Source organism: Phaethon aethereus (assembly GCF_964289735.1).
Source record: "Phaethon aethereus genome assembly, chromosome: W".
Lineage (NCBI taxonomy): Eukaryota > Metazoa > Chordata > Aves > Phaethontiformes > Phaethontidae > Phaethon > Phaethon aethereus.
The window spans coordinates 1500230-1522664 of NC_138581.1; the positions used below are offsets into that span (position 1 = coordinate 1500230).

The 22435-nt window shown below is 41.4% G+C and overlaps 1 protein-coding gene across 2 annotated transcripts in view; it reads right to left on the bottom strand.

The window, feature by feature from the left end:
- LOC309415201 (WD repeat-containing protein 7) overlaps positions 1-22435 on the bottom strand; it is a gene marked incomplete at both ends in the record, with an annotated part of 132723 nt that overhangs the window by 71266 nt on the left and 39022 nt on the right. For both annotated transcript variants that reach the window (XM_082012652.1, XM_082012651.1), the window contains one exon: positions 21929-22042. In XM_082012652.1, coding sequence (XP_081868778.1) covers positions 21929-22042 — 114 coding nt within the window. The remainder of the gene's footprint in view (positions 1-21928; positions 22043-22435) is intronic.

Below are 22435 nucleotides of genomic sequence, written 5' to 3' on the forward strand. Positions count from 1 at the left end.
GAAAAACAACAGAAAGCTTAACAATAGTAGGGGAGGGGGGAAAAAAAAAAAAAATCAATAGCAACTGCCTTCAAAGGTAGAAGGATGAAAATGGGCTGTAACAGACAAAGCAAAAAATGTGAGAGTTTTAACTGTTTAGCAATTGCTTGTCCCACTCCCGCCACCTGCAGACACCGGGTTCCCATTAACATTTGCATGCAGTCCGCTTGCACGCTGCCCCGGACCGCAGCCGCTCTTCCCCGGCGCCTGGGGAGCACGAGAGCCGCGAGCGGGTGCACGGCAGCCCCTGCGCGGCCGTGGCCCGGCACACCCCGTTTCCTGGGGTGCCCCCGCCGTAGGGCATGGCTGCCGGCCGGCCGGTGACGGATGGCGGCTCCCTCCCGGCTCCCTGCGGCCGCCTCTAGCCCAGGTGCTCAGACAGAGCCCGGTGTGACATCTTAGATCAAGATGAATTGGCACAAACTCCTGATCCAAGATTGTTTTATACCATTTAATTTAGTTTCTTCCCCTGCTTGGATGAGCACAGCTCTGGTTATGGATTTCTATTCTAATGTGCTGCAGCAGGCGCGGGGAGCAGGCAGCGGAGCAGATGCTGGAGCAGGGGACCGCAGGATGCTGATCAATAGGCGAGGCGCTGACCCCAGCCGCGCCGCCCGCGCCGGCCACGGCTCCCAGGCGGGGAAGAAAGGAAGAGCGAACACATGTGCTGCTTCCAGTAGGAAATTAAACCACGGGGGCACTCGGTGCTGCGCCCTCCGCCCGCCCGCCTTTCATTTGATTACAGCAGTATGAAGTTAACCCTTCACTAGATCCCGAAGGACGGATTGCAGAGCATCCTTCAGATCACAGGCCTGGCTCAACAGAGCCCTCGCATTTCGGCTTGAAACGGCAAGTAACGAACCAGCGGGCATCCGCAAGCCCCCTCTCAACCCGCGCCTCCGTCTTCCCGTGGGCAGACCGAGCGCTGTCGTCGCACGGCACGCGGCGACACGTTCGTCTGCAGTTAATACAGGGTACAGCAGGGAACCTCCGGGCCTGCAGCGGCGCGGTGCCGCACGCTCGGCGCAGACTTGCAGCCGAGCTAATTCCTACTGTTGATACCGCGACTCCAGCACCCAGGATGTCGAGGTAACTGTTAACCGAACAATAAATTCCAACCAGAACAGGGTGGGAAATATTCTTAAGAGTGTTTCATTAGTTATTTGGTGTTTATCCTGCTCACTGCTGCAGTGTAGGACTTTCTACCACAAAAAAAACCCAAAACCAAGGAGCTAAACCCCCCCCCCCAACGCCAAAAACCCCCGAAAACAACAAAATCTCAGCCCTCTTCCCAGCAACACCCCTCCCCAAAAGCTCCAGATGAGTGGGGAAAAAAACAAAGGTTAAATATTTTTGCCTTTTTTTTTGTTTTGTCTTTTAATTACTACTGAAACATACAATTAATTGCAACGATTTCCTAGAAATAACCTGACAGCCATTTGGGAGATTTTAAAATGAAATAATGTCCATAAAACTAGTCCTTTCTACAGTTTCATTTGTCTCATGAAAATTTGGTATTTTCTCACAGTGACATGCCTCCATTTAATCATGCTAAAGGGTGACACAGAGATCCATTTTCTTGACAGGACGGTTGATCACCCTATCACAGTAAGAAAATTAATAACCTCAAATAGCTCTATGTGGAAAACAGAAGCTACACTGGTGAAAGGACAAAAATGTTCTACATTTTAGTTGTAAAAATAACACACTTCCAGATCTACACACCAAAAGAGAAACCTATCGTGTCCATACATTTACCCAGCTGGGTTTTCTTTAGACAAAACGACCACATTAAATATTTCAAAATTAATTCTCAAAAACTGAGATAACATCCACAACTGCTGAGAGGAGACAGCTTTACAGACAGCATGAAGCATATTTGTGAAGTGTTTAAAATACAGGTAAAATATTTCAGAAGTTTAAATTGTTTAAAAGGCTGCGAGATATTGATTACTTCATTTAAAAAGCAGTCAGAGAGTGCAGCCATGAGGTCAGGATAAATTTAACAGTTTGAAGCACTTTACTAAATAACTCAAAAGATCATGTTAATTGGCTTTGCACAGTTCTTGGGTAAAATTAATTTTATCCTAGCTTACAATAAAAGGATTAAAAGACAAATTAAGTTCTCCAGGTTTAACTGGAATAGGAATCAATGGATGTGAATTAAGGCTGAAGGGGGTTTTATGAGAGATGGACTGCTACCAGATACTTTATACCTGCTATTAGGCGCATACCGACGGTGCTCCCGTACTGTATCAGGTATCAAAGCCTCACGGGAAGTAGGTGCCAGACCCAGTCGTTGTCATCAAACGTACCGCCTGAACCTGCGGCGCTGCCGCAGCGGTTTGCGCACAGAGGGGCGGTCTCCGGCAGCCCCAGGCCACCAAAACCGCGCCCCAGCCCGGCTCCATCAAACGGCGATCGGCACGGAGAGCCACCCAGCCACAGCGTGGCGAACGACAGCGCCACGCAATGAACTGTGGGGTTGTAATTACGTCCAGTAATTCAAATGTAGGTGTAATCACAGATTTAGGCACAGCATTTAACGGGCATAAAATTCTTTAAAGTGAAAGAACCTAGGAAAGATGTTGCGGTAGCCTCTCCGACAGCCGAGAGAGAATCCTCATCTAAGCTCAAACACGGCACAGATGCACAGCGCCAGGTACATCTGCTTTCAGCAGCAGTTAGCCCATTAAAATATTATGTATTTTGAAAATACGTGATACATTTGAAATGAATAAAATAATTTGCTCAACACCACAAATGTACTTTGCATCAAATGTGGTTGAGAACTCAGACCTTGCATCCCAGTCTGGTATTTTAAGGGTACAAAGAAAAGTCATAACCAAGCTCTCGATTTTTGTCACAGCTCGTATTTCCCAGTGCTGAACGAACACAATCAGGAGTCGCTACCTATAGATGAAAACTTGCAAACTGAACTCCATGAAAGCAGCGTCACTCCTCCCTCCTGCCTGCCAGGTCCCTCTTCCTGCATTTCTTTTGTCAAGTTTTCTGTTTATTTATGAAGGGAAGGTTTGTAACTGGGCAGGTTGAGATAAGCATTTCTAGTCTGCCTTCCCTCTCTCTTTCAGGCCTGAAAAAAATATATAGTTACTCAAATTCAGAAAATTCTCACAGCCCTTCCATCAGATGCCAGAGAGGAAGCGAACACACACCAAAACGTAGAGACAGAACTTACCGGTGACAACCACTGAAACTGTTTGCATTTGGAACTGTAGTAGTTTCTCTGTACTGTATGGGATATTATGAAAGAACACACAAGAGCTACGGGAGGGAAATGCAATTTTTCTTACGTTCGTCTTGGCTGTCAATAATGTAAAGTATTTCTTCATGTCAATTGTACTCTTTTCTTACTGTAAATAAATTTACATAATGCTCTGCTTGTGACCTAAACAGGAAATAGCAAAAAACTTCAAGAAAACTATACACTAAACGTGCCCATGAGAGATATTTATCCTTACCTTTAACTGTTCAGGATCCTTAAACCAGTCAGAGCCATGCTATGAGTTTGCCTACATTTATAGTTTTTAAGATTATATACAGAAGAATAATTACAGTAATTTCGGCACCTCCTTAAAGCTTAGAACACCGGAGAGTTCACAACAAATCAGAACTGAAAAACAGTATAGAGACACAGAAAGCGAGCAGGAGGAAAACGCAGAAAGACAGGAAACAATCTAGTTTATCTAACCTTATGAGAACTGTGGTTACTCATTACTAACCTCACATTATTAAGAGTATTTGATTGCTTGAAAGTGTAGCCATTCCTACACACAGAGCTCCCTCCACTGGCACAGCAGAGAAGGGTCCATCCCTCGTCCGGAGGGAGGGCAGCAGCCCCTGTGCGATGCTCTGACCATCTCACCTGATCGAGCTCCTTACAGCTTACTCTCAATCTCTTACCAAAAAAAAAAAAAAAAAGTAATTAAGTGGCTCCATACAATCTCTTCTCATCTCAGCAGTTTGGCTTAGTTTGGAATAACCTCCTTGTTGTTTTGTTTTGTTTTTTTAAACAAAAATTAAACACCCCCCCCCCCAACATAGCAGCAGCAGCAATAAAAACCAAACCAAACCAACACCACACCCGATTTGGACAGCGTGGATTTTGGACGCAGGTCTTTAGCACAGACCACTTGTATGCGAAATACACTCCTGGTAATTCAACTTATATTTTCTTAATTATTATTTATTCCTACTATCAGAGTGTAAACGCAATACACTAAGAAAATTTGGTCCAACAGAGGAAAGAGAAATCTGTGCCTAAGACTACGTTTTCACTGACCCCTGCCCGCTGCGCACAGCCTTGACTCCGGCGCTGAAGTTCCCGCCTGGAAGTGCCAGCGCCAGCGGGAAGTTCGGGACCTTCTCCTGGCAAGCTCTGCCAGCCCACTTCCAGGACTGAATTCTCACAACGCGTTTCCTTATTTCCTCAGTCACTAGATACACTCAGAACGCTTCTACTGAGACAGTGCTAAATATCACGGAAAAACCTCTTCTGATGAAGTAACAGGTACAGCAAAGTTGTGACAGGACATACACCCGGGGCAGATCTGTCACCGCGTGCTGCTGAGCGTGGGCCAGAGTTAAAACTATCTTTATCAAGGTTTAACTTATGCGCTCATTCTCCTACCACTTACAAGAAAGGGCAAATATATAAAGCTTTTTTCTTCGGAGCAACTTATTTCTATTTTCAGTCTTTTGTTGACCGATAGGGAAAAAATATCTGCAAATAGGGAGAACTGACACATTCCTGAAGTTGTGACCCTCACATCTTATAGACCAAAGCAATTCCATAGTCTTCAATATATTTATGAGATCTACATTGAGTGCAGACTGAAAGCTCATGGATTTTGTGAAACTTTTTTTTTTTTCCCCTCCCACATTAAAAAAACAAGTAAAGATTTTCCAACTTGCTTGTCACCATGACAGTCAATACATGGAGGTTGAGCACAACACAGAAATCCAGCAATACAGTGGTTAAAGAGACTATGTGTGATGGCTAACTCTGAAACCTAATGTTTATCTTCTCTGTTTATTAAGCTTTTTTTACCATTTTAATTTCTGCTGTTTTCACAGTACTTCTGTGAAATATGAGAGGGAGAATCAAACAAAAATTTCAAACAGTAGCTTGCTCATTATGACATAACACATTTTGTAGTCAGTCTTTTTACGATTCCTACAATTGAGACAAGAACTACAGAAGACTAAAAACAAACTACACTGCAGCACTACCCATACAGAGTTGAAATGCACGCTGTTTGAATAAAATTTACTCAAGAAGAACAGGCATTTTAGTGTCGTAACAGTAAGTATTTTTAAATTAAATCTCTTGCTGTGTTTTATAAAGATATCTGCTAAAAAACTATTAGACAGGGAAGTGAACCACATAAAAACCTAATACATTTAATGAAAATTTCCTGGACATTTCTATTATTCTCACTATAAGGTATGCATGTTTTAAAGAAAGATATGCATGTGTGATAGTGAAAGAGGACTTGAAAACACCACTTGAAAATAAATTTAGGTAAGGGTGAGCAAAATAACTCCTCTGGAATAAAAACATAAGATGGCTTGGTGGGGGGCTTTGTTTTGTCTTGTTTTTCCTCCCTATTGGCACACTGAACTGATTTATTTGATAATGCCTGTCTTGCTATTTTCTTTTTGTGTCTGCAGCAAAGTATTTGAAATAATGGAGCTTTATTACTACTGTAAAAACTGGAAAGGTTTAAACCTTATTTTTCTAGTATTTCATAGGACATCTTACAACAGACCAGTTTAATAACTAAATACCAGTAAGTCACATAGCTTTGTATTATTAAAGGCAGGACATTTTCCGGTTTATTTTTTGATAATATATTCCCTGAGTGATGCTAGTAATGTAGTTTTATGCAGGTAGCCAGCTACAGCAACTTTGAAAGACAGGAGAACTGTAAAACCTCTCATGGTGAATAATATTTCTCAGATGAGTATAGAGTATTATTTTAGAAAAAACTGTTGCAGCCACCAAAAGATTTACAAAAAATGAAAAAAGTTCATCTCTGTTAAATCTTTCATTTAAGATCCTATCTCAAATCAAAGAGTCTGACCCCACCAACGACCTCAGGTCAGACTCCCGGGGAGGTCAGAGCCCACATGTAAATCCCCACAGCTTATCCACATGGTCCACTATGAAACACGTGCTATTGAAAAATTGCAATGTACTTGTTAATTAAAAATGGTGGTTCTCAGGATAACAAAACCTGTCAGGAATCTGTTAGCCTCCAGTCAAAGCATTACATGGTAGCTAGTGGCAGCCTTAAGGGTTAAGACACTTGATTTTCTTCTGCATAGGTGGTGCTATTTTAAGCCAATAGTGTGTTTAAATCCACACCGATGAAATCAATACAGCACTGCTCTACTCAAGGTGAGACCAAATAAACCTGTCGGAAGCTCTGAGAAATAGGCTTTGCAGTACACAGCGAGTGCTAAGTGCCTTTCAGTCCAGAGATCTGTCATTAAATAATCATTAGCCATCATTCACTCTTCCCAAAAAGCTCAACGCCTGAACTTGTTCAGTATCCAGTAGGTATCAGTACAGCCCCCGCGCTCATTAGCGCTTCGGGACGGTTGCGCCGCTCTCCAACAACGTGCTGCCTCGGTCCGGCGCACCTGCAAAGAGCCGCGCCGCCGCATGCACGGCGCTCACGCCTCCCAGCCTGCCAAGCCTGTCTCAGGCCCCGAGCACACCCTGAACATTTTGCAAATGAGCGTTTCAGTCACTTGACTTCAGTTTGCAACAAAAAATACAAATGCGTGGTACGGCTCTATGTGTTTAGCCATGCGCTTACCAAAAACGTTCTGTACCTTGGAAGAGCTGAAGAGCACTGCCTAAATCCCAGGCTGCTTCACGCGTTCAGATTAAGGCTAGTGATAGATGACGTGTATCAATTACTTTCATGCAATTATAGATTCTTATCTGGCCTCACTGCAACCTTTCTTGCAGTAGGCAACGTTGACGTGAGCGCCGGTTATTACTTTGGAAGGAGGCTATATGACACAGCAGCACACCGCTTTTCTCTGTTTAACTGCAGATTCTGGGGCTGTCTGTAACATACTAATCAAAAACCAAAAAACATTTAATGGTTACTGAATACCTGACACAAAGCAATAATCAATTTCATTTTTGGGACATACAGGCATAGAGGCTAACGTGTTTTCTCTTAGCAAATGTTCCTTTTTTTACCAATGCTTTGTGAACTCTGTGCTGAAAACATCCGTTCACATTCAAAAAGCAAGCAAACGATCAGCCGTTCTCTTCAGAATGCGTTTTCACCAACAAGCTCCACTAAGCAAGCATCATCTTAAACTAATTTAATTGTCATAAGCCATATAGCCCAAAGTATTTAATAACTTGAAAATTAATTTTACCAGTGACATTGTTTCGTACCACATCTGAAAACCACAGCTGTCAGTTATGCAAGTATTAATTGTGCCTAACCTTGCTGTTTCAATTTTTAGATGCCGTTGTGTGCTTTAATTTCCAGAAATCTGTATTTCTCTTCATTACTGTCTACATAAATGAGTCATAACTAAAAGCATTTTAAACATTCATCGTACCTGTTCAAAATCTTGATTATAATCACTTTAATGTCACTTCTAATAAGGGAAATTCTGATGTATTAACTCAATGCTTTAAAAACAGCAAGTCACACTGAAAAAAATGTGCTCAATATTTCCCCATCTGAACAGCAGAGAATCCATTTTGTCTTTGACTATTTCCCTGCTCTCAGCCCTGCAAGGAAGCAGCATCCTCACCCATTTTGTGCTCCCAGAGCTGCAGCACAGTGAAATATTCTGTCATAAAAGGAACGGCACAGCGGAAGAGAAAATTCCGGTAAACTGCAACAGATTATAATGGTGGCCACAAAAAATACTTACTCTATGTAGAAAAGCACCTTTCCTACATGAGCCCAGCAGCCTTATGAAAATTACAGGGCGATGTGTCTCTTACAGCTTTCCAAATGTATGTCAACTCAAAGCATTTAACTAACTCTACCATTAATTAAATCATACACAATTTGTAATTCCATTGGGGAAATCAAATGTTACAGAATAGTGTAAGACTGCATTATTAACGTCTGCATTAGAAGGAACTAATTTGAACATAACTAAAGACAGGTAAATTTAAACCTAAGATATATTTTTTTCAACAGCATTTAGTAAGCTGTTAATAAGAGACAATTAAAGAAATTTATTGTTGAGTTTCAGATCTCTCTAGACGTAGGTAACATGTCAATAAAAACAGTACAGATCTGTATTTCACATTCTGAAGTATGATTATTATTTTATTGAAAGGAACGTTAAGAGCAAAACTGTTTTACATTATAGTAATTTTGAAACCAAATGGCAACTTTTCTGACGCTTTATGAAAAGACGTTGTTCCTGCTGGAAATCAATAGGAAGGCAGACAAAATTAGATAGCTATGATTTGCCGAGAAATCAATAAGAAACAGACCAACATCAGAAACCACGTTCTTTAACTTTTACATATTAAAATCTGACTTGCATGTGAACAGAACTTTAAGAATTTACAGGAGAAAACATGTGAGGTGCCATTTTATTTTTCTGACCTATCATATCATGTCAGACAATTTAAGGTATTTTGTTTTCAAGACCGTTCTGATTTTGACAGATTAAAACACATTCCCACTGCTTAAAGACATTATTTGATTTGAAATTATTTAATACGTCCTTAAGGACGTTCTATAACACAAAAAATCACCGCCAGATATTTATCCGCAGGCACCTCCTACGATGCTTTGCATCAGCCATCACGGGGAGGGGCGGGGGAGCTTTCAGCCCCAAGGGCGCCGAACGCGCGCTCCGCTCGGGGAACCGTGGCGGAGGAACGACGCGACGCGCAGCGCTGAGCAGCGCCCCACAAGTTTTTCCATACAGAAACATTCAGGGGAAAAGGAAAGCTTTTAGCAGCATAACAAAGAGGATTTAGACTGAGCTGAGGGTTACAATTCGTAAGGAATCTCCCCCCCAGCCTAACCCACAAGCGACCACGTAGGGAGGTACTTTTCAGCACTGTCCCAGAGCCTTCACGTACAGTCTTTGCACTCTGGGTATGTCCTGTTCCAGCAGCCTAAGTACACACACACTTCAGATCTCCCCCGGCACCTTCCGATGGAAAGGAATTCCACTAACACTGTGAAACACGTATTTCAATATTTATTTGTTGCTTGTTTAGCAATATAGAGAGTCTTTAGACCAATATTCTTTTAACAGTCACAAAAATTTTGTTTAAACTATAGCAGACTTTACCTTTCAGTGGGATCGTTTTAATGAAACGGTGAAGCCAACAAGACTGAAATCTCATTTTCTGATTCACGATCACCCAATACAGCCAGCAAGTGGAAAAGCAGGCACCCCTCTGAAAGGCAGGCGCGGTTCGCACGGCAGCAGGAGGCGGCAGCAGGGAGGGAGGAAGCCCCACGGCAGGGCCAGGGCCGCACCGGCCCTGCGGAAGCCGAAGGCCGGGGAGCCCCAGGGCCGAGGAGCCCCAGGGCCGGCCGGTGCGACGGGCGGCCCCTGGAGCGGTTCCCACGCGGCGACGTCACGGGCCGGGAGGGACCCGGCGCTGCCTTTCAGCACGCGCGATTTACACACGGCTTTATCGAGGGCTCCAGCGCTGAATACAGAACACACTCTATTTGGCTTTCAGTCAATTAAGCTTTAAGCTGTCAGCAAACAAGACTTTTAAGTTAATTTTGAATCGCCACAAATCAAGTTGAAGGTTGTGAAAGGGCAGGCTCACATGCCGGCATGAAAAAAGGCAGTTTAATTGCCTCTGAATAGCTATTATATGCTGCAATTGGCCTATTGAATCTTAGATGATCTATTTATTTATCAAAGAGCAAAGACTGGTAAAAGAATGCAATGTATGAAATTTAATCTTTTCCCTCTTGCGTAAGTAGGTAAAATTAAAGTTTTTGCATATAACAAGTACTACTGAAATTATTGTCTTTTAATGCAATTCAATGGGTTTGCATTATATCTTTTTTTTAGTAGTTACAGCTGTCCAAACGACAGCTGAAATGTGAAAACAAGCAATTTCCAGTGCAGTAAGATATTGCTTTTTTTTTTTAAATTTCCATCAGTTTTTTTTTTATACACTATGTAGATAACTGCTGTTTTGAAACCATGAGTTTGAAAACCTATCCAGAAGAAAGGTAAAATGCTATAAAACCAGTTGCTATTAAAACATGTTACAAAAAAACTGCTAAAAGTTTCATACCAGACCTTGGCCTTCATGAAAAATCCCTTTGCTTAGAATATATCAAGATCTGACAGTACCAACAGGAACGGGTCTTAAAACTTAAAAACTGTTTTCATCAATCCACCTAGAAAAACTGCACCACAGGCCAAGGAAATACCATTTAAAAATGTAGAATAGAAGTAATTTTAAGAATAACATCCTTTAACTTTGCTGTGGCTAATCATACACTTAAAATACATGGTTAACCATGGAAAAGGGTCTGGCTGATTTCTTAACACAATGCATATACACGTATCAAATAGTAAACCTTAAAATTCTTACAAGTGAATGGGCACAATTTCTCTTTTTGTGTCTAACTACAAGATTCTTTCAAACAGGTCTAGTGCAGCCAGCTGCAATTCTTCACTTGCTACATCATGTAAGATTTCGACTATGTATTCTGGTAACAGCTCCATTATGCACTTAATACTGACCTCAGCCAAAACCCTCCTGTTTTATGTTCTTTCTATCATCAGGTCCTGCAAACTTGCGTGAAGAGGAGTGGTTTGCATATAGAAAGTGAAAAGTTATGCATAGCTAAAAACACTTTAAAAATTATTGAGAAGTAGCGAAAGAGATCTGCCAATGATGGAAAAAGTAACCAAAACTAAATGTGTGAAGAGTTTACTCTTCCAGCACTGGAAGAGGCCTCTCGTAAGGAAATCATGTGGTTACGACTACGTCTCTCATTTCACGTCTGCATTTAACCAGGCTGTCGCATCCCAGTATTTCTGTAGCACGGGAGGGACTGGCGCGGTTGCAGGAATGGAGTGCCCCCGCGAGCAGCGCTGCCTTCGCAGCACGGCTTCCTTACCAGTAGACAGCAACACCTGGAACGCTACAAAGCGCGTACGAAGGAAGTCCGACCGGAGCGCGGGAAGAAGAGGCCGCTCTGCAGGCTCTGGGGGTCTGGAGAAGGGAGGACGAGAGGCTGGCCGCAGGCTGCGGTGCAGACAGAGCGGCTGACAAAGCTCAGGACAGCTCTACAGGCATGGGCCAATCTGCCAGGCTCACAGCGTTACGGTTGCCTCCTGCTTGCTTTGAGCCATGAGGCTCATTACACAGCATGAAAAGAGATGGGCCAGGAGGATTTTCTGAAGAGAGAACCAGAGCTTCCCCGCAGCACTTTCATTCATGCAAGAAAGACAAAAGTTTTCAGGCAAATGGGATTAAACAGCTACCGCTACGTGCGGGTGACCAGACAAAACCTTCCTTGGGCAGGACGGTGAAAGATGGGGTTTTTACAGTGAGTATTTATGATCTCATCCTGGCATACCATGCAGACTGGTACAGACCACAGTTCTGCTATCACAAACCATTGACTGGTCAACAGTTTCTGTTCAGCAGGTTATTGTGCTACTGGATGTGCAGAGCAAGTTCTGGGATTTCAACGCAGAGAAATATTTTCTTCTTTTTTAAGTTCAACATAGACTGACGTAGTGCTGAGACAACACCTGATATTTTTGAGAAGGAAAATAGGTCAGAGGAGCTGAGAAGGCATTGAAGTCACAAGAGCAGTACACAGAGCAAATGTGTTTTAAACTGATGAAGTGGGGACCTCTGAAAGGATTACCCCAAGAAATGTTGTCTATGTATTCTTGAGGTTAGAGGAAGTGTTCAGACGATACATGAAAGGGTTATGCATCCAGGCGTGATGAGACCACCACATCCATGCAGACCTTATCTCTTCCTCCATGAGTCAAAACAGTCCCTAAGGCACCAGCAGTGTAACTCTCAGTCATAAGAGATGTTCTGTACCCACACGAGTAACTCTGCCCATGTTTGGTTCTTTTCATAAGCTATATGTAATTATGAATGAAATTGCGGCTTGACATTTTAAACCTTATTTAACATCTATGTCATTTTTCACCGGCAAGTCCAAAAACATAAATTAAAAAAGTACAGAGGTTTTAGGTCTTTGCTTTACATCACTACTTCACTGCCTCAGGAATTAGTATAATCTCAGGGCAACAGCACTTACCTATCTAAGTAATAAACACAGCCATTTCAGAATTGTTATTTGTACTGTTGATGCAGTAAATTCATATTCTGCAATGAAGTTAATAAGATTACAAATAGAAAACAGCTCACTTGTTGCATAAAACACAAGAGAGTGATCTCACACTACAGATGTCTACTACACTTAAACAAAAAACCTTCCCAAATTTCATAAGTTGCTTCCAACACTAATGGAAATCTTAAGGAAGTTGTACCTTATATTTACCAATATATTGGTCATCAATTATGAGATTCAGGTAACAACCACCAGCACAAGCTTCTGGGAAAGTAATCTCCACATGGAAACTCCTAGACCCCAGTAGTTAACTTTGTAAGAACTGTCTTCCACAGACAAATGGTTAATTTATGCAAGTAAATACTGCTAAAAGCCATGGATACCATGCACGTTAAGAGCAGAACAGCCTCCTAAAGTGTTTGGTCCATGACTAAAGCTGACTTACCCCAAAACACTTACACCTTGCCAGCACTGTTACATTTAGCACATGCAATCAAGCTTACTGAGGTGGATTAAGGGAAATTGCACAGGTATTTGCAACTGTTTGTCACCACACACAGTTCTGAAGTGCTTGGACATAAGAAGGAGCTGTACCGATACTGTCGCACGTCCCAAAGCCAGCACGGGAGTGGCGTTACCTGTGTTAGCGGTGTCTCACGCCCGAGCTGCTGCACTCCTTGCTAGCGCTGCGGCACACACTGCAAGGGACTTCCCTGCCCGCTGCCTCCTCAGGTACCATGAGGGGAGCAGAACTCCTCTTGTCGAATGTTAGAATGCAAAAACTGTGCTTCTGAAGGCATTCTTCAAATGTAAGACAAAGATGACAATATAGCCTTTTTTTAGGCAAAACAACTTCTGTAAAGACGTTGGACAAGAATGGTACCAAAGCTGGTGGCCTTGCTGTGTCCCAAATGCATCATCCAGCAATGACAGGAAGCAGAAAATGTTTAAACACTCATGGGCCTCCGCAATCAAAGAAAATGCCACATAGATTTCAGCATATTCCTGCCACACACTTTAACATCATTACGCTATTATTAGAACCAAAAAAAGAAAACAGAGAGCATATGAGACTTACGAAGCTTTTGTTTGCAATGCTAACCAAAGATGAACCACAACAGAATAAAAAGAAAACAAAAAATGAGGACCCTCAAGAATACTAGAAAAAACACATTTTAATACATTGCATTTATAACCTGTGCCTCTCTAAAACTCCACTTCTACACCTGAAGAGATTATTCTAAATAATTTTCTTTTGACTGTAACAATCTTTAAAAGTCTTTGATTGAGTTAAGGAAAACACCATGCTGAAGCATTTCTGCCTATCATCACTGAAAGAAGATGAGCAGCCAAAAGAATACAATTAAGGCATAAGTGTTTTTCTAAGACAAAGAGAACTAACTTTTCCCAAGTTAATATGATTTTTCAGAGTAACTGTGGCACAGAGGGAGACTGCATAGTGTTGGAAGACGACATCTGCCACCAAAATAACAAAAGAATTTCAGACAAGAGTCCCAGATCAATTTTCACAAAGTACTGACGTATAAAGCACTCATTGATGCTGATTTCCCACTTACACGCACAAAGTAAGATGGTGGAAGGACTGATACTACTTAGATACATGACGCAAAGTTTAGTATTAAGCTGTATATCATCAAATAAGTATGGATATCAGGAAGTATACAAAACTAAGTGAAAGAAGTTATGTTTTCAAATACAAAAGTATTTGTAGATGAATACATGTTAAACACTGCTTCTTATGCTACACTAAAGAAATAAGTATTTAATAGCCTTCATTCAAAACTGCACTGTCTGCAAATACTGCTTTCATGTGATATACTGATTTCATTGAAATACGTGATAGATGAAGTAAATATTTTAAAATTTGAAGTGTTACCTTCTCCTGTGATAAGTCACGGCCTCTAGTCTAGGACATCACGGTGTAAAGACATAGAGAGAATGCTAAGCTTAACACACCGAAACATCCACCTTCTAGACATAGCAACTCTGCTGGGTTTTTACCCTCAGCAGTTTCGCTGCCCTCGTGGGAGGTAGGGAGAGAGGCTGGGCTGTGTCCTGCACCTCCCGGCCAGCAGCTCTCACTGTTAGTCCTCAACTGCAGAAAACCTGCAGCACATGGGTAACTACATGTCATGGTTTAGACCCAGCCGGCAACTAAGCTCCAAGCAGCTGCTTGCTCACTCCCCCACCATGGGACGAGGGAGAGAATTGGAAAAGTGAGGAAACTTGTGGTTTTATATAAAGACAGTTTAATAGGTCAAGCAAAAGCCATGCACGCAAGCGGAGCAGGAATTCACTCACCACTTCCCATGGGCAGGCAGGGTTTCAGCCATCCCCAGGGAAGCAGGGCTCCATCACGTGTGACAGTGACTTGGGAAGACAAACGCCATAACCCTGAACCTCCACCCCTTCCTTCTTCTTCCCCCCAGCTTCATATACCGAGCATGACGTTGTATGGTATGGAATATCCCTCTGGCCAGCCTGGGTCAGCTGTCCTGGCTGTGTCCCCTCCAGCTTCCCATGCACCCCCAGCCTCCTTGCTGGCCGGCCAGCACGAGAGGCTGGACTGTCCTTGACTGCTTAGCAACAACTAAAAACATAAGCACGTTATCAACATTTTCTCATTCCCAATCCAAAACATAGCCTCACACTGGCTCCTGGGAAGAAAATTAACTCTATCCTGAAACCAGGACACTGCATTCCAAATTTTGCATGTCCTTTGCGACACAGCTCGGGGAGAGGACACCTTCCAGCCGGCAGACAAGCAGCTGCTGAACGCCGTGAAGCTGGCACATCCATCCAGGCATCCGAGTTTTACTTTTTACAGCTCCGTGGGCTCACAAGCTGGAGAAAAACTGATGCTGCTTCCTACAGAGCACAACTATATTTAACAACGCTGCAACACAAGTTAGAGCTTAAAACCTATGTATACTGCCTTTTGTTAAGTAAATAATTTTGAAATTTTCGTTCACGTTTACTCACTTTTTCAGCCTTTTATTTTTTTTTAAATCTAGGGTCATTTTAGAAGTGTCAGGTTTTTTTAACCAATGTAAATGTTACAAGCAAACACAAGCTGGCAGCCCGGTTTGTATCTGGCTCTTCGGCAGCCCTTGGCCAGCTCCTGCCGCAGCTGCCAGGCCCGGCTGAGGACGGACCTTGCCGCTGCAGCGCTCGGCATGGCCCACAGCCCGCAACTGCTCTGCTCCCTTCACCAGAAACCGCCCCAGCAGACCCCAAGACAAACCAGCTTTCTTGAATTCGTGCTTCCTTAATGAGTACACGCGGCACTCTCCCACCGCTGACAGATGCCATCCAGACAGATGTCAAGTCCGTAACCCCCTCACAGGGAGCAGAGCTCTTAATGGCATTTACGGGGTGACATCTGCCTGACTGGCACATGCCCGTATCTTTTCAAATACAAGCAGCTTTGTTGAAAAACCCTGTTTTTACGTGAATTACATTTCCTTAAAAAAAACAACCAAAACAGAATTTTACCCATAATTTCATGCTTCCTTGTAGACAGCTAATTACAAATTTTAGGAACCTAGATTCTCAATTAACTTGATGTACAATTACCTATTAGACACACTACTCGCGGTGCTTCAGAATTCATGTCAGTATGCAAGAAAACTTGATCAAAAATTAACTTTTACACATTAAATAACCTGTGTCTGAACTCACATTCCATTTTTAATTGTAACAGAAGTCCCAAGTGACAAAGACGGGTCAGTGCGTATTTTCTCTATTTTTGTAATTAGCATCTGAAAGGGATGAAGTTTGCTTTAGATGATAAAACCTCACTTTTCTGGCGTTTTACACAATAGTCAGCGCATGATACGGTAGATGGTTTCCCAATGAGTGATTAAATACAAATTAAAAGCCTCTTTGATCTCTCTATGGTGGGCTTTGGAGATACAAAAATGTATGTGACAGGGTTTGTGGAAGGTGCTCAGGTTCAGCCTAACCTACTTAAAAAGAAACCCAGCAGGAACTTTGTCCAGAGACTGACTCTTTTGGCACCCTCATTGTGCTGAACACTGGGCCACTGGCTTGTTTGCTGGGGACGACAGATGGTGTCATTTGTTGTGTACCTCCACTCCACCCCAAATTTTCAGTGCAAGCCTGGCTGGTAACGGGAGGGATGCAATGGGCAAGGGCACCTGTCGCTCCCGCTTCAAAGCAGCCAGCTCCAGCAGTATGAAAGAGAATGAAGAGAAACCACCAAAGTAGTCCAGAAGCTCAACATACTATAAAAAATTTAAGAAAAAAAAAGCATAGTATATGACTTAACAGATGACCGTCCACAACATTCAGCTCACAGTTTGTTGAAATATTTTCTTCTGTTACAGTGTAAGCCTTTGAGTAAGAAACTGTAACAACACACAGTGAAAAATATATCACCTAGGAACTAATTTAAAACTATTTCAATAGTTAGATGGTACCAAAATCAGAAAGCCTAGACAGTTCGGGTAAAATAAGAAGTATGCAAGATATGAGAAAATGCTGGAAGTTAAAAACATCTGCAAATGCATTCCATATACTGCTGCACTTCAGCAGCAGCGATGGTGCGGCAAGACGCAACGTGAATCACAAGAAACAGAACCCCTGTCCTTACACTGTTGAATCTTTAACACAGACAAGAATAGCTCTTTAATCAGTGACAATATTCAAGTTTAGACTATAGGCTAATCTAGCAATATTTCCTGCTTCTGACTTTGCTGGTTAAAGGATAGTTATTGCTTAAAAAATAGTACTCATTATGCACAAAAATAGATTTGTGAATATTGACAGAAGATTTAAAAGATTAAATTTTCAAGTTGACGAACATTTATCAGGAGCATTCCCAGATTTTATTTTCTGTATAAACCTTTGTATGTGCACTACTACAACTGCTGGGACAGCCTCTTATCAGAAAAAAGTGTCTGTACAATGCACAAGTCAGATGAGAGTCTGCTTGACTGAGACTCCTTTTGATTACATGGCTAAACAAAGAGTATTTTTAAAGCACCTGTTTACTGCCTTACCCTGCCACAAGACATTTTCAAACAGATCTTTCTCCCTCCGTGCAAGGGATCACCGAGGGACAAGAAGGCTGACCATTATTTCTTCCCTTTCTGTGCACTAACATCTCACGGCAGCATGCAGCAGAAAATGGACTGGACCAAATAGTAAGCCTTATTTCTGTAGCTAAAGCAGTCCACATGCCCTACCTCCCAGCTTTTTGGAATGACAGATCCTTAGGAATAAATTGCATTTCAATTCAATTCCCCATTATCCTGATGCAGCACTTGACTATGCTATACCACAGTGCTTCCTAAAGCAATAAATGTTTATGTTGGCTCAAGTAGAATTGAATGAGAATTGTATCTGTCACTGTTTGTATTTATGGAAATACCAAAACAGAATAACTGGTCCAAGAACAGCATATTTAATTAATTTGTTACCTGTCAGGCCACCTGTTGGAGCACTACCATTTTACAAACAAGCCAGCTTAAGCGAGTTGTCAGTACTACGGTTCTGTTCCTCAGGGCAGTGTTACCTCCTAGGAGCAGGCACAAGAGCAGTCACAGCAGTCTGTTTCTTGAATTTCCCACCCACTGACACTTTATTTTCATACAGCTATTAAAAACAAAGTGTAAAAAACCCATAAACTGTTTACTGTTTAATAGCAGACAGAGTCGGTAACCAAAGCAATTAGGGGGCACAAAATCTGTTTGCTAAGGTCGGAACGGCATTCCAAGGACATCTAACTCTCCCTCCGCAAGAGCCGTGTGTCTTACGTAAAACTCCTCCAAATCTCCCAGAACTAGGCAAACCATCTAGCAAAGCTCTTAGGGCTTGCTTCTGCTTCTACCTCGCACACACGTACGTGGTCCCACTGCTTCAGACAACGGCCCAGATGAGTTCCAGCATGTACTTTCTTTTCCACCAAAGAAGTGGAAAAGAAGTTGGCTGAGCTGACTGCTGGTGCTCACAGAATGGTCCAGGTGCAGATTTAACAAACAGAGGTATGCCTTTGAAAACCTGGTATCTACAAAACCAAGGTAGTCAATACTTCTATAGTCTTTGCAGCTGAGATGGCTCTACATGCCATTCAGAGTTCAAGGAAGTGGGAAAAAAAATTTTAAAAAATTAATGGTTAATTAGAAGGAGGAACGGGTTTGTACTTTGCAAGTGTCATTGTCAATAATAACGTGAATAAGGTTATCGTTACAAAATGCGATTGCCATGGAAAAATTCCACATTATGCAGTGCTGAAGAGGCTGGTGGTATTATCTAAGTCAGCGGAAAAGAGACAAGAATAAACCTTTCATGGCAAGAGCCATCTTTCATTGTATGTGGCACCATCACCACAAGGTCTTAACTGAGTCCTGGCATTCCTATTACAACAAGCAACACCAAAACCCACCGACAGGACATTTGCCTAAGTCTGCAAACATCTACAGTTACTCTGGGAATTAATTCGAACTAAATTAATTCTAAACTTGCTAGAAGTTTCTGTTGATTAGGTATAAGAGCAATCCATACAATACTCAGAATATACATGTCATTGTGTGTGTCATATGTTAGTTATTTCCGTTACTAAGGTAACGTCGCACACCTCGGAGGCAAACATTCCTGCAAACCTGGAAGTTACTTCCTTGAAGTTCTTCATTTCCCAAACAGCTCCACACAGTAACCTTGGCGGGTTTTTAAAGGCAGTCTGTTTGTGCTGCCCTATCATTTTCGTTTTAAGTGAATAAATGGGTCAGAGGTAGCGATGCCCTGTTGGGATCACTCTGTACTGCTCGGCCTTGAGGAGAAGGAGCTGTGGTAAACAACTAAGAAGCAGCAAGGAATACAGGAACACCTGCAAGCAGCGAATCCTGACTGTGTGAGAGGCGCGTGGACAGCGCGTGATATTTTGTATATAGCCAATTGCAATAACGTGTGTAACAAGCTGTAACCAATCATGAGTGTGTGCGCGGTGACTAAACAAAAATTATGATATATATTGGAGTCAGACAAGACAATAAACGGCTTCGGAATATAACTCTCAGAGTTGTGAAGTCCATCCTTCTCCCGCAAAGCACTACAGTGCTGCCCTTTGCACAGCCTCGGTGACATTTGACCATTTATCCCTGTTGCGTGCTCAGCCACGTCCTTGCTTTACTACCCCTATAGATGCTGCTGCACTTATGTTAAAACATAAAAACAAGCATTTGTATCTCCAAGTATCTAACAGTGCTATGCTGTTGGTGTTTTGGTTTTTCTTCTTAAAGTATCTTGCTCTTCCTTTATTTATTGGAAAAACCTATTTGGATTTCTAAAATAAAACTTAGATGCTATCTTGGATCCCAAATTTGCATTGAAAATACAAATAGATCACAAGTTACAAAAGTAAAAAATAATTCTTTTGAAAAAGCCAATTTACCATCATGATGAATTACAAAATGTTGACCACTAAAGCTAGTAGATTTTACGCCCAACTAGGAAAAAATGCTGTTGTCCATACATGAACTATTTGAGGAAAGCGTTTGCTCTAGTTTTAGTTATCCAGAAAAGCCTTTCAGGCATTAAAGATAGCAATAAATACTACTACTACATCAGAAGACTATTCTTGCATGTATTTTCAGTGCATTTGAAGACAGACCCAATCTTCTAAATAACTCCTGCGTGTGTGTTTTTAAATGCTTAGGAGGCACTGTAGTGTATTACTGAAGTATTTTCCAGAAACAGGCTTCAGTGCTTTTCAGCCAGCTAAGCTAAAATGCTTTAATCTCTAAAAGGACTGATGTGAAAGTGATCCTTTTAAGAAATTATTTGGATAAATGAAAGCATTTAGTGAATCTCAATTTGAACTGAAAAAAAATCCTGTTGGCCACTGCACACCAGCATTACTTTGTGCAGTCAATCATTAAATATTAGCCTTGGTAGGACTACAGAAAGAAGCTGCATCATTTTAAGGTAAAGTTAAATTTAAATTGTCTCAAAACTTTTTTTGTATTCTACCAACACAAAACTAATTGTATTCAACTGTAGACTAAAATTTCATCTTTACTCAGGATACTTTTTAAAATCTCGACCAATTTTAATAAACAGAAACACTTTCTCTGTAAATAAAATTGTTACTACCATCAGACAGTACCAATTTAAGTGGTTAAGTTTTTGGAAAACCTCAAAACTCGACAGTCTAGCACATAGCAAAAAAACATACATAATTTGGAACTTACTCCATCTTCAACCTCTTTCCCATGAAAAGAACATATGACGTTGAAGGGGCAGAAAGCTGTCCCAGATGTAACACATGCTTGTTTATAATACTACTATTGCTAAAGCTTCCAGAAAAAGAAACAGAAGGTCTCCAACAGATGTGGAGCCAAGGAGATGGTGTATGTTCCGGAAGGAAGCACTGATCTGACATGCTGAAATCTATGTTTCGACGTATGCCGAGCCCATTTATTTGTTTATTTTTTCCAAGGGTCCATCCTCTCTTCATTGCTGTTTCTTGACAAGTCCTGCATTGTCCCCTAGCTGCTAAAGGCATTCTCAGCACCCTACCTCCCTCTTGGCTATCTCCAGTTAGCCTTTTACCCCCAACAGGTCTTACCAGTCCCTACTCCAGACAGGCTGTTTTTCCACCAGCAATAATCCTGTCTCAGGCACCTTCAACTAGAGACTTGACCCAAAACTAGATTGGTCATACTAACCATCTTTAGGTCAATAGAAATAACTAGTTTTCTTTTAGACTTCCACAAAAATCTATACAAAGCTCAGTCAAAAAAAAAAGATAGTTTTCACACTCTACGATCTGTAGGATGCTATGCTAAAACACATACCGTAATAATTCAAATTCCAAGGATATTGATACTAGCATATAGGTATTTTCCTTAGGACACTGCATGAGTAAACATGAAAAAAGACTCAAAAGATAACTGCTTATAATTAAATGCATATTTTTTGTATGGTCTCTCATTTCAGAATATGCCTTGATGGACCAGAACTCTTGACTTTACCTGCCAGTCTACAATAAACTAGAGCAACAGTAAAAAAGGAATGAGTATTTTAGAAATTAAATACACTTGAACTCTATGTGCAACAAAATCGCAGTGCTTACTTGTTGCAAAAAACCCCTCAATTCAATCAAGCAGACTGATTGTAGCACCCTTACATCAGATCTTCCACCAAGGTAAATAATTTAAAGGATAACTATGAAGAATCTTATAAAGCTTTTAATCTTTGAGAACTACAAGCTAAACATGTCTGTTGCAGGCACACTTAAAAGCTCAAAACACATATATTAAAATTCAGATAATGATTCAGAAGTAACACAATAATATTATGGAAGTTACAGTTAAGCACATATTTAGTTTTTGTCTACAGCTCTTTTCTACTTTTGAATAACTTTGTTTCTAATAGCACACTCTTGTTCATAAGCAACTTTAGTATTTCGTTTTCTCATGAAAAATATGCTATTTGGCAGACAGTATTCCATCTCCTTTGCACAGTACCTAGTGTATCAAAAAATAACTTATTATATTAATGCTCACCTGCCGTGATGTCATCATCAACCAGATCATGCTCTTCTTCCTGAACTTTTCCCTCTGTTCCCAATGAATCTGGGCTTGCACTACCAGTTTGAATGGCTTCTGTGGTTACTCCAGCTGAAAGAAACAACCGGACACCCGCAAAAGTCAGTAATATTTGCAGAGAACATCCTTAGATCAGGAAAAAAAGTCATCATCTTTTGATATTCTGAACCATGCAATGTAACTCTAGGAAACACAGATAAAACAAAGGGCAACTATTTTCTGGTTTCCCTTCATACTGTATGCAGATTTTTCACAAATCTACATCTTAAAAGTCTTTTCTACACTGTAAACATCTCTTCTGTATTTTCTTCTTTTTCTGCCATCTTCTAGCATCACTACAAATAGATACACATATTATACACTAACAACTTATTTAGCCACAAAATACAGAGTTCCAGCAGAACTTCTCTTACATCCCCGCTCAATACTTCATCTCTTGCCAAAAAAGTGGTGTTTTTCCAGATG